The 13,677-nt window shown below is 40.9% G+C and overlaps 1 protein-coding gene across 1 annotated transcript; it reads right to left on the bottom strand.

Moving 5' to 3' along the window:
• Window positions 1–7,031: 7,031 nt before the first annotated feature.
• LOC141763956 (uncharacterized) lies at window positions 7,032–13,022 on the bottom strand. The gene is made up of 9 exons (XM_074628804.1): window positions 12,825–13,022; window positions 9,680–10,752; window positions 9,492–9,610; window positions 9,309–9,419; window positions 9,094–9,159; window positions 8,911–8,999; window positions 8,414–8,700; window positions 8,270–8,334; window positions 7,032–8,120 (listed from the first exon to the last, which is right to left on the bottom strand). The coding sequence occupies exons 2-7, from the start codon at window positions 9,981–9,983 to the stop codon at window positions 8,583–8,585; spliced, it is 807 nt and encodes a 268-aa protein (XP_074484905.1). The 5' UTR covers window positions 9,984–10,752; window positions 12,825–13,022; the 3' UTR covers window positions 7,032–8,120; window positions 8,270–8,334; window positions 8,414–8,582.
• Between the last annotated feature and the right edge of the window lie 655 nt (window positions 13,023–13,677).

Genomic DNA, 13,677 nt, shown 5'->3' with positions numbered 1-13,677 from the left:
CACTACAATAACATGCATATATTAGCACTACATGCTAACTGCAGTGGTGATGTGGATTCCCATGCATTGCTAGCAATTAGTAGCATGTAGCTATCATTACCATGGCCAGCTAGCCTACATCTCCAAACCCTACCAAGCGTTATAGCTAGCACTACATTGGCATGCAAATATTAGCAACTAACTGGTAGCCAATGTTATCATCATTAGCTAAGTAAATGTACATACCTACGCATTGCAAGCTATTGGTAGCATGTAGCTACCATTACCATGGTCAGCTAGCCTACTTTACCAAACCCCACCAAGCATTGCCGCTGGCAGGCATAAGTGCTATGTACAGTAAATCCTTCCATAGTTAACAGTGGCGGAAGAAGTACTCTGATCTTTTACTTAAGTAAATATGGTAATCCCACAGTGTACAAATACTCTGTTACAAGTAAAAGTCCTGCATTTAAAATGTTGTATGTAAAAGTACATAAGTAGGCTATTAGCATCAAAATATACTTACCACAAGTAAAAGCACTCCTTATGCACAATGGTTCATTTCAGAATAATATATATTATAATATAGGATTCTAATTATTTAAGCATTGATGTGTGTAAGGTTTTGAGGTGGTAAACTCTTACAAACAGGATGGAAACTGGTGGGATTGAGGTGTAAAGTTTGGTGGAGCAATGAGCAGCAACAGTCAAACATGGATTTTTCCAGAGATCAAATTTATGCGACCATAAACAAGTTAAAAAAATCAAGTCTCACCAATGGGTAGCAGGCAAATACACAACAAAACAGGTTAACAGTGTGTAGCAGATTCCAGTTATTGAGGTGTGACAAACAATTTAACAAAAGGACATATAGCATCATATACAACCACAGACATCAATAAGTAGATCTGAAGATGAAAGGTTATACTATATCATTTGGTCTTATGGAGATGGTGGTGGAGAGCATTGTCTTACTGTACACACATATATATATATATACACAGTACTAATGGAATACTTGTGTACTTTTGGCTGGAAAGTTTATGGAAATCCATCAAATCCTTATGATATCAAAATTAAATCTACAATACATCACGTCATTAATTCTTAAATTGTTTTTCCACCTCTTTTTTGTTATTTTGTCATGTGCTGCAGTGCAGTAAGAGGGCTCAGTCATTTTGTTGTCCTGAACAATGACAATAAAACTGTATCTCTATCTAAAGCGATTCATTGCAGGGTTAAAGGCGTATTCAGACTCCCAAAGTCTCAAATAGAGGCAAGCGTAATCAGGGGCAAAGCTGGCTCCCATCATAGTCCCTTTGCATTGTCTGAACAATCTTTCTTGAAACACAGGCACATTATTACTCAATACCCACTCTGTAGGTTCCACTATAAAGCCTGTGCAGGTGTCAGTCGCTCTCTATCTGACAGATAATGACTGACTGCTCGAAGGCCATCAGATTAATCAATATTAGTGTATTCATAGTTTTCACGTGACGTCACAGCCCTATGGGAACGCCTACCTGGAGGGCAAAACAAAGCTGCCCTCCACTGTCCACCAGCGACAGCCCAGCTTTTACAACACTGTTAGTTGTTGTTCAATTTGATGCACAAACCGAAGAGAAGACGAGACTGGACTGTGTTTATACAGCACCGTCTCAGAACCAAAACCCTGATCAGAGGATTGTGGATTTGTGCAATTAAATTAGACGTGCCGCCGTCCCTGACGAGAGTGGACTACACCAACACTGACTGAAACTGAACACCCATGCAGCCAACGACTACGACCGAGCTAGCTGTCTCTCCCATCTCCATCAAACCAGCTCATTTAACCATTCAACCATTTAAATCATTTTCCAGACATCGCTTCGCAAGCGGTGTTACTACGTCTGCTCTGCCTATGTCCGTCTCCAGCGGCTGGTTCAACTACAGAGATGCGAGTAGTGACAGCTAGCTTGACCGCAGTAACCAATGTTAATTTCTTGTCCTTAACCTCGTCATCCTTCACCATCCAGATTGAAAGTCCAGATAACTGTGACGTTACACTTTCCTCTTGGTGACAGTATAAGGGATGGAGTCTCCACAAGATATAACGTTATGTAGCTAAACATCACCAAAGTACAGCTCCGGGGACGTAGCTGAGACAACTTTTCGACTAGCAAGCTATGCTAGCTAACGCTGTCTGGTTATCAACTCCTTGATCAGAACAGAATATAATAACTTTCATCACTGCTCATTTTAGAAAGGCTACCGCAAGAAAACGTCTTCTTTGTTTAGATTATCAACCAGACAATGGATCATAGATGTTTGTTACTTGCTGTCAGCGCTAGCTGGTGTAGCTAGCATGCTAGCAAGCTAACAAGCCTAAATTTTCCCAGTATCAGACAGAATTGCACAGTGAAAGCGAGGCTTATGGGAAACCAATCTAAACGCACATTACATGAACAAAGAAGAGGTTTTCTTGCGGTGACGTTTCTAAAATGAGCAGTGGTTAAAGTTATTAGATGCTGTTATGACCGAGGAGTTGATAAGCTAGCGTGCTAGATAGCTGAAAAGTTGTCTACTTCCACTTAAATGATTAAAATACCGCAGCAGGTACTGTATATGGGTCATATGTGCCTAAGACTTGCAGTTTGTATATATATCTTTGTTTTTCCTCGCTTGAGAGGTAAACACTTGCTGATTGTAAAAAATAAAGATTTGACAGCCTTGTGCTCTTCCTGGGGTCTTGGTTTTGCCCTCCAGGCTCTGCGCGAGTCACGTGACTGAAAACTAAGGCTGTATTCGAAACCGCATACTGCATACTACTGAGGAGCGCAGTATGCAGTATACAGTACATACTGCATACTGCGTTCCTCAGTAGTATGCAGTATGTGACAGTTAAAGTGATGTATTTAGCAGTAGCCTATGCTAGACGAGGCTTAAGCCTTTAAACCAGCTCTTAAAGCACAGGACAAAAAAAACAAACATTGTGGGATACAGTAGGCGAGATAGACTGGTCCGATGCATACTGGAGAATTTTTCCAAATCAGTACGTCATCTGGGTATTTTTGGCATACTGGAGATTTTGCTTTTGTTCGCATACTGCATACTACATACTACATTTTGGCCAAATCAGTACGTACTACTAATATAGTATGCGGTTTCGAATACAGCCTATGAATAGTGCTTCTACTTCCATTGTAATCATAAAGTCCCAGACAGTATCGACTTGGCTCAATTTATTTAAAACTTCTGTAGTGTCCCAAACACATGTAAGTAGCTTATGAACAGAGGATTTTAAATTGTAGACTATAAACTGTGAAGCTGGCTCTGTGATACCTCTTTCACACCAATGACCAGGATCGGATCAGGGTTATCTGACCCTGGTTCAATTCTTCTTTTGTCAATTCAAACAAAGCCAGTAAACACGGGTTGTTCCTGGTTCAATTCAGATACAACCTGGGTCAGACCCAGGAGCAATACATACCAATTAGCTCAGGTGCTAGAAATGAGCAGAGGATTTACACATCTGGAGGGCTACAGAGAGAGGGGATGATAGAAGCATCATCAATGTGTGTAAAAAGTCTAATGTCACAGAATGATGCATGTTTTGGGGATAATATGATGTAAATATAGTACATACAGCATTTTGGCTGTATAAAGTAGGCTATATCCACATATACTCTCCTTTGTCAGTTCAGGGTGAGAGGAGCCAAATACTACACTTTCATATCAAAAGTATTCTATAAGCAATAGTCCAGAAACCACTATAATGCCAGAAGAGCTACTTTGCAAATAAAATGTTGGAAAGAAATGAAACTGACGCGAGCAGGAAAGACCAGAAAGATATAGAAATAACAGTCTTCCCGACTGCAGCTGACCTCATCAACAAGCCCTAGGACACCCACCGACTCATTATTTAGGACCTCTTAATTTTTTACATATTTTAGGCTGTATATTTTTGACTATGTATTTTTGACTGCTACACACCATTACAACACCAAGTCAAACTTGTATGTAGCTTAATCTGATTACCTACTTGGCAATAAAGCTGATTCTGATTCTAATGGTGCTCACATGTGCCCAGATGCACTAGGACAGATGTAACCATTTTTCAGACCAAGAAGACCTCCCTATGAAATGCATCCATCATTTTTTACTTTCCTCAGCAGAGTTAATCCATTCTGCGTTATGCATTCATTAAATTTTTCTGAACAACAGCAATAGACTACTGGGCACCTGACTTCTGTGTTAAAAATTAAGCCAATTGCTTTGATTACTGTCCTAACATCTACAAATATGTTGTCATTCCTATAGGGTATGTGTTTAGCAGTAAGGATGTGGATGAGCATCAGTATTCTGAAAACTGTACACAGTATAATTTGAATAGGTAGCCTGTACATACAGTAGGCTATGTGCTATGGGAAAACCAGGTGCAGGTAAAGGCATCATCAATGCAAATGTGCATGTAACATAATGGGATTTGATCGCCAGTCTCCTTTGGGGGAAGGCTAAACATGTCCATTAACAGTCAGCAAGAGGAAGATGTGTCATTGAGGAGATAGCTGGGGTATTTCACTCACTGTTCCCACCCCACTTTTTCCATCACTATGCACACACAAGCATGTGTAATAAACAGGCTAATTGATAACTCCTAAGGGGTGAAATGTTACCTGTGTTATTAATAATAATTATTATTAGTTTTGAGCAATTTTGAATAAGGTCTTTAGTCTAACCCAGACTGGGAATGGTAATTCAACATCTTGTCTCCTACCCTCACCTGCTCTCAACTCCTACAAGCAAGGTGATGTTTAGCAATAGGCCCCTCCCACACTCCTGATGATTGGGAACAGACGTCACATGGTCACGTGATCACATGGTCAAGGTAGTGCACTCCACAGTCAGGGGCTGTTTTCGAAACCGCATACTATACTAGTAGTACGTACTGATTTGGCCAAAATGTAGTATGTAGTATGCAGTATGCGAACAAAAACAAAATCTCCAGTATGCCAGAAATACCCGGATGACGTACTGATTTGGAAAAATTCTTCAGTATGCATCGGACCAGTCTATCTCGCCTACTGTATCCCACAATGCAAAGCGGCGGAACAGCACAGGCTACGGGTATAAAACAGCAGCCAAAAGCTGCTAGTTTTTTACGTTTTCTGTAGCCATTTCAACACTAAATTCACTTCTGAACGTTTTTGAGGCGAGAAATCAACTGTGTAGATTATTAATATCGGCAGTTTTACGAAGTTAGATGGCGAATCGAACATTTGTTCCACCGTTGTCGGAGTTTAGAAGCTCCACAGAATACCGTGACAGCCAGCGAGCGCCTGCCCGGGTCGTCACGCTCAGAGACCGCTATGAGCTGCTGGAGCTCTCTAGAGACCGGTCTGTAGACGAGAGGCTTTGATTTCCTTGTTGACGGATAGTTTGTTTAAATATCACAACACAGATGTCCATTATAAATTAACAGGAACCTGTGTTTATTTGCCTTTTTTCGAGTTAAAAAGCTCCACAATCACCCGCGGGCGTAGCTCGCTGGAGAGCCGGCCAGTGACGCTCACAGAGCGGCTGCAGAGCAGCAGAGTGGCGAGAGAAGATGAGAGGAGAGGAAGAGGAGAGAGAAGAGGAGAGGGAAAGAGCAGCTTCTGACGTACTGACAGCTCCACCGCAGAAGCGTGGAGATGCTGCTGTGGCAAACTGTGACCGCTCAGATCAACCTGTGATACAGCATCTGTAGGCTATCTAACATCGATCAGGTTTTATATTCAATGCTACAGTCATTAATCTCTCTCATCACAACGCTGTTTTTCACTGTGCAGCACATTCACCCAGATTACACTGTTAACTCGAATTTTGCAACTAACGTTATCGAGACAGCATTTGAAAAACTACGCACATACAGTATTCTTTAACTTTATGTGTTCAACTGTGTGGTCTTTCTTAGCTGTGATGTCTATTTATGTGTAAGTAGGCTACACAGAGCGATACAAAAAAAGAACAGTCAAATTCCCCATATGTGTACACATAACATAGTTAACAATCATCATTAGTGATTCAAAATCAGCGTTGTTGGTTGTCTTTCCTTCTGTCATAGTAATGAGTAAGTCTATGTACGTATGTCTGTGTCAAGATACAGAGCCTACATTGAAGAAACCTATTTGAACTAGAATTTGGGCACGTTGTTGATATGTACAATTAGCACTTTGCACACCATAGTGATGCATATGCTGTTATCTGATTTCGGTGGGTCTTAATGATGCAACATAGAAAAGGCAGCCAGTATTGATAGAATAAATTGTAAAGAAATTATATTGTATGGCTTCAATATATTATACCTTAATTTTCTCACATTTTAGATGCATTCAGATAGTATTATTTTTCATTAATTTATTAACGTTTCCTAAAGTAATTAATAGTGGGAATCGAGGCAGGTATGTGTGTTGTTTCCGTGGCTTAGCGGTATATTCAAGGGCGTTAGGACATATTTGATAGTCTCTTACCTACATGTGGTTCAACTCCAGCATTCAGTGTTTTTTTGTTTTTAGCTAGACGATTGATATTTTCTCAAAGAAGATGGATAATGTTTTCATGCATTTCTGTCTTGATCGAGATGAACGTTTCAGCAACCGATCCGATCGTAATGTTTCAGCAGACACAAAAACCCTGTGCGTAGTTTTTCAAATGCTGTCTTGATAGCGTTAGTTGCAAAATTCGAGTTAACAGTGTAATCTGGGTGAATGTGCTGCACAGTGAAAAACAGCGTTGTGATGAGAGAGATTAATGACTGTAGCATTGAATATAAAACCTGATCAATGTTAGATAGCCTACAGATGCTGTATCACAGGTTGATCTGAGCGGTCACAGTTTGCCACAGCAGCATCTCCACGCTTCTGGGGTGGAGCTGGTGTAAAGTTTAAACATCATACGGTATATTTCACTTCCAGGCTGTATGAAACTATGAACAGGTCTCAAATCAACTTGACATCACATTAATAATGTAAGATACAAATATAAGACTGACAACGAGAATATTTTCTGAAAGATTTATTGACATGCGTGTTTTGATCCTTGATAAATCATTTAAAACTTTTTCTTGCTGTCAGTGTGATGTGTATGTATCATATCGTTATTAGTATGATGTGAAGTTGATTAGAGACCTGTTTATACTTTCATACAGCCTGTAAATGACAAATACAGTCTGATGTTTACACCCAGGTCGAACCCATTCAACTGTGGCAAACTGTGATCAGCTCAGATTAACTTGTGATACAACATCTGTACTCCTATACTGCACACTCTGACTCATGCAACATAGTTAGTGAAAGTAGCCTACATGTGAGTGCTTGTACAGTGTAGTCTAAAGAGGACTTTCAGTAATTGCTTCAACCTAAAAATAATGAACTTATTTCTGTGCGACAATCGTATCAGGGTTCTATTGAACTTAAGAATCAGAATGGTATTTATTGCCAGGTGTAAGAGGTATACACTAGGAATTTTCTTTGGCTTTGTTAACAAAGAACGAAGTAACAAACGCATGGACTAATTTTTCTGCATCATTTTGAGACACGATGTGCCTGATCTTCGCAATGTTACGTAGATGAAAGAAGGCAGTCCTTGAGGTTTGTTTTATGTGGGAGTTAAAGGACATATCCTGATCGAAGCTACGTCGGTCTGCAGTCCTGACCATCCGTTGTAGCCTGTTCTTGTCCTGTTTGGATCCAAACCACCCAGTGATGGATGTGCAGAGAACAGACTTGACCACTGTATTGTAGAACTGGATCAGCAGCTGAGACAGGCCAGACTTCCTGAGCTGGTGTAGGAACTACTTTTTAAGTTGTACAGGCAGTGCAGAAGTAATCCACATCTGTGGAGGGCTGGCCAACACATCTAGTGTGATACCAGAGAGTGCAGGTGGTGCACTCAATCTGAAAGGGAAAAATTAAAAAAAACAGACCTTAGAATGCTGTCAAAACATTGTCAGGTTCACATCAGTCATCCATTTTAGGATGATAAATTCTGCAGTTTAAACTTCATTAGGCATCATCATAATAAACTGTATGGCAATGGGTGTCAGATTCTGCATTTAAATCTTAGCTGTGGTCCTTTGTGTGGAGTTTGTGTTCTTATTTCCCTTCAGCTGCTCCAGTGTCCTCCAAAAGTGCAGAGACATGCAAGTTAGGTGAATTAAATTAGACATTTTCAATATCTGTGTTATAGTGAGTGTTCACCCGGTGATGTTGAGGTAACCTATCCAAGGTGCATCCCAGTCGTTGGCCAGGATATGAATTAATCTTCTTACCCAGTCATCAATGTCAGCCCCTGAGCTAAGCTCCCCACATGCTCGACACAGCTGCGATAGGTCATCTGTAAAAATATATAGGCGCAAATGTAGATTAATGCCAATACAAACACATTTAAGTATACCTGGCAAAGTTCTGTATACCTGAATTGTTCAGCAAAGATACTGCTATGTTGAGCCGCAATATTGCCACACCCTCGTGGTCCACAGGGTACTCGATCGCCTCCCGCAATAAAATCTGCTCTGCAAGCTACAAAGTCTCTGATAAATATAATTCTGATGACTTTAGAATGACAGATAGCCACAGAGATAATTAAATTGTTACCTTGCAAACGAACACACCACATGATACAGCATCCTGCTGTTTCGGATGCCCTACTGTGGTACATGCCCATTTCCCAACAGCTGGGCACTTTTGACGGACCAGTGCTCTACACAGATAAAGATTGATTACAGTTTGACAATTTTAACATAAAGCCAAGTAATATCATTTTCAATTTCATGTTAAGGGACTTCACAAGGACAAGCTTATGTTATAGTTAAACAATAGTTCCTAGGACAATGATTTACTGATCTTAGTGTTGCTGCCAAAAGAATATTCCAAATGCATTTGTGCAATGCACACATTAAAGTTAATTCACCTGGTCACATCCTTGCATTTCTGGATTTGCTCATCTGTGGCCCCAAATGGATCTAGGAACAAGGCCCTCATCTCCTTAAGGTACATGATCTGTAGAAATGCAAATAAAAATGTTAGCCAACCCTTCAGACATCAGATGGACTCATGGTTGCGTCGCGATCTGTTAACATTTGAGATTACTTACAATGAGTGTCCAGTGTCCGTTATGACAGACCGCTCCAGCTGCCACGTCATGGTTGAAAAGGTCCAACTAAAATTTAAAAAAAAAGTATCAACACATATACATACATATATATATATACATACATACATACATACATATATATACATATATATATATACATACACATATATATATACATATACACACACACAGTCCAACTATATAGTCCTACTCACCCTTCTTAAACCACCTTTGTGTGTCCCCTGCCAGAGTGAGGTCATCAAATATGTGTCAATAACTAGTGCTCCAGCTTTCCTGCCCACCATCGTTAGATAGCCATTCACGATCTAAGAGTACAAAAGTAAGTTGTGATCCAATCGAAAAGAGAAATATCAGTCCAATATTTGTTTTTAAAATACCTCTCCCTCCAGCTGCTCTCCTGGGGCCAAGACCATGAGGTTTTCCGAATAGATTTTGTAAGGCCCGATCTTGGACCACAGGGTCTCCCTTCTCCTCCCCGTCCATATGTCTCGGATTACTGCAAACACAGCAATGCCAGTTATTTGTGCAATGCATAATTTCAGTTGTACTTTGTGAGTTTACTTACAAATTTCAGGATCACTGGATGGTCTTTGGGCCCTGCAGTCCATGGATGGAGCTTCCAATGGTTTTTGTATGACTTCAGATGTGGGTGTTTGTGTGCTGTGTATGAGTGTCTGTGTGTGTGTCTGTTGTGGACCAGCCAGAGGAGAAGGATCTGACAATTTTTTTAGTTTAGCAGGGATCCTCTCCTCTGGCTGGAAATAGTGTGTCAGCAGATCAGTGTTTGTTTGAAGCTTTCCCTTTCCCTTACTTGTAGCCAGGACGGCAATCTTTCCCTCAAGTTCAATGATTTTATAGGGTACCAACATGTCTGGCTCCAGCTTCCCCCCTTTTCTCTGCTCCTGTCGGATGTTTTTTTTCAATACCAAATCGCCCACTCTGAAATTGTCCTCCTGGCCCCTTTCTTGCTTCCTTTTACGGACTTTGTCCTGGCTTTTTTTTATGTTTGCCTTCACCTCTTTGAAGACACCTTTCTGACTCTTCAGTCCCTCGCAGATGTCCTTCCTCACCAGCAGGCTGCGGACTTTGTCTTCAGTTACCTGCCACAAATCACAGTTTGAAAGTAGAGGACATAGATGACCCTAATTAAGACTTTTAAAAAATGTGACAACATTAGAAAATCTTACTTTGTACTCCTTGGGCACTTCCGAAGGATACCTGGCCTCCCTCCCAAACATCAAATAATATGGAGTGTATTTTGTCGTCAGCTGCTTCTTGGTCCGAAGGCCAAACATGGTGGACTGCAAGAAATTGTCCCACCGTTTGGGCTGTTCGGCCACAAGTTTGTTCAGCGACCTGAAAATGTAGAGTAATTCAAGTACAGGCAGGACAGAATTATGGTTCTCATGTATGATAAAGCAAGCTATTCTCAGAAAGTATTATCACTACTTACCTGATCATATAGGAACAGGAAATGTGTTTATTGTATGAAGACCTTGAATTTATTGAAGTATTTAATACTAAAACATACCTCTGTATTGTCCCATTCAGTTTTTCCACAAGGCCATTGGTCTGTGGATGATAGGGGGAGCACAGGCTCCTTTCTATGCCCAGCCTCTTACAAAGGCCATAGTTGACCTTGAAATGTTAATTTGGACAAACATCAGACAGCAGGAATAAGAAAGAAATCAGCACAGCAACTGTTAGATACTGGGGATTCATATAGCATCATCACTGTACCTTATTGCAAAATTCTGAGCCCTAGTCTGTTAGCAGTCTTTTAGGTGCACCAAATTTGTAAAAGAAATCGAGAATACAATTGGTCACCTCATCTGCTGTTTTGCTCTTTAGTGGGTATGCCTCTGCCCATTTGGTGAAATAGTCCACCATGACACATATGTACTGGTAGCCACCATCTGTTGCTGTGAGTTTACCCACCAGGTCCATCCCTACCAGTTCAAATGGCTCTGTCACCTGGGAAAAACAAAAATAAAAGACATGAGCATCACTGTTTATGTGTTTCAAAGCTGACAATATGCTGTTGTTTCCTTTACCTCTATTGGGTTGTAGTCCTGCTTTTCTTTGAGGTTCGCTCTCTTCAACTGGCACTGTGGACACTGAGCAATCTAAGCAGTGAAAGATTATTTAAAAAATGATGACGACTGGTAGTGCAAATGAATATTATGTTATACTATATTATATTGAAAAGTGATAGCCCTTTGCTTATACATCTTTCAAACATATGTATGCTCTACTTTTGAACCAAAATGTATTCCACCACATTATTTGGAAGATACCAACTCACCCACTTGCGAATATCATCCTCCATCCCAGGCCAATGATAGCGGGTGATTATTGCACTGTGGGTCTTTTCAGTTCCACAGTGGCCACCAATCACACTACTATGGAACTCCTCAAAGACTTCACTGGCTTCCTCAGCACTGGAGACCACTTTAGCCAGGTGCTCGGCCTTGTTTTTTTTGCGCCTGCATATGTAATACAGGTCTCCATCTGGTGTTTAAATGTCATATTAGATATACTGGGAGTTTTACCATGGCAGATGATCATTGTGTTCTAAAGTGCATGTGGCATGCATCCTTACCCTTTAACCTGAAGGTCTCAGCTCTCCTCTTAATTACATATTTTTCCTTACTTGTTGACCCCTCAGGATAACGGTTATGGATTTTGACATCCAGCAGCTGTTTAATGATGCTGGGATCCATTTTTCCAAAATCTCTCCCTTTCTCCACCTGACTCACCAATCTACCTACCTTTCACCTACTTATACTTACTCTCACTTACTTACTCTCACCTACCTTACTATCACTTACTTATACTTACTCTCACCTACCTTACTATCACTTACTTATACTTACTCCCACCTACCTTACTATCACTTACTTATACTTACTCTCACTTACTTACTCTCACCTACCTTACTCTCACTATCTCTGACTATTTTTGATTATTTCGATCTCTGACTCTCTCTCACTATTTCTTTCTATCTCTTACTTTCGCCTCACAAACCCACAAAGTTGTGCCATGTTGACTGACTTTATATAGCCTGGACATCATGAGGCCCTAATGACTTCCTGATGTCACTTTTGTGTCCACCTGTGCCATCAGGTGTAATTGAACCCCCACTCCCCTTTCCAGGTTTCAGGCAATGCAAGTTGTTTAAAGTTATATGATGTTGTTTTACCTGTTATGTTTCTTTGATCAAGCCTCACGGTCATCTGTCTCTGCTTATACTTTATACATACATAATTAGTAGTTGTAGTTAGTCCCCCCCAGTTGCGAAATAAGAGTTAACATTCATGTCTGTCTACTCTGGGTGAATGGGTGCTGCATATCGTTGTGATGAGAGGGATACATGTCTGTAGCCTTTAGTGTTGAACATGATCGCTGGTAGATAGCCTACAGATGTTGTATCACAAGTTAATCTGACTTGATCACAGTTTGCCACAGTTGAATGGGTTCGACCTGGGTGTAAACGTCAGACTGTATTTGTCATTTACGAATGAAAGTATAAACAGGTATCAAATCAACGTCACATCATACTAATAACGATATGATACATACACATATCACACTGACAGCAAGAAAAAGTTGTAAATGATTTATTGACGTTAGCAGTGTTTTCAACAGGCATCGACAAAGTCACCTACTTCACCATTCTCATGTCCTCGCGCTGAGATTGGCGTCGCTACCACAGCCTCACGTCCGCGTAATGACTGTTCTAGCAAACTGTTCTGATCGTAATGTTTCAAATGACACCGACAAAACAATCGGACAGAAAGGAGAAGCGGGAGAAGCGATTAATATGTTCCTGGTGAATCGACAGGGGTCCTGACAGGCCACTCCTACCACACATCTGCACGGGAATATCACCAGTTAATTCAGCCACCAGTTAATCTTGCACACCGGCTCCCCAGCGAGCTACGCCCGCGGGTGATTGTGGAGCTTTTTAACTCGAAAAAAGGCAAATAAACACAGGTTCCTGTTAATTTATAATGGACATCTGTGTTGTGATATTTAAACAAACTATCCGTCAACAAGGAAATCAAAGCCTCTCGTCTACAGACCGGTCTCTAGAGAGCTCCAGCAGCTCATAGCGGTCTCTGAGCGTGACGACCCGGGCAGGCGCTCGCTGGCTGTCACGGTATTCTGTGGAGCTTCTAAACTCCGACAACGGTGGAACAAATGTTCGATTCGCCATCTAACTTCGTAAAACTGCCGATATTAATAATCTACACAGTTGATTTCTCGCCTCAAAAACTTTCAGAAGTGAATTTAGTGTTGAAATGGCTACAGAAAACGTAAAAAAAGAGCAGCTTTTGGCTGCTGTTTTATACCCGTAGCCTGTGCTGTTCCGGCGCTTTGCATAGTGGGATACAGTAGGCGAGATAGACTGGTCCGATGCATACTGGAGAATTTTTCCAAATCAGTACGTCATCCGGGTATTTCTGGCATACTGGAGATTTTGCTTTTGTTCGCATACTGCATACTACATACTACATTTTGGCCAAATCAGTACGTACTACTAGTATAGTATGCGGTTTC

The sequence above is a fragment of the Sebastes fasciatus genome, chromosome 3, assembly GCF_043250625.1.
Source record: "Sebastes fasciatus isolate fSebFas1 chromosome 3, fSebFas1.pri, whole genome shotgun sequence".
NCBI lineage: Eukaryota > Metazoa > Chordata > Actinopteri > Perciformes > Sebastidae > Sebastes > Sebastes fasciatus.
Note: the sequence above shows the minus strand (reverse complement) of the source record. Positions and strands in the feature narration are given on the sequence as shown.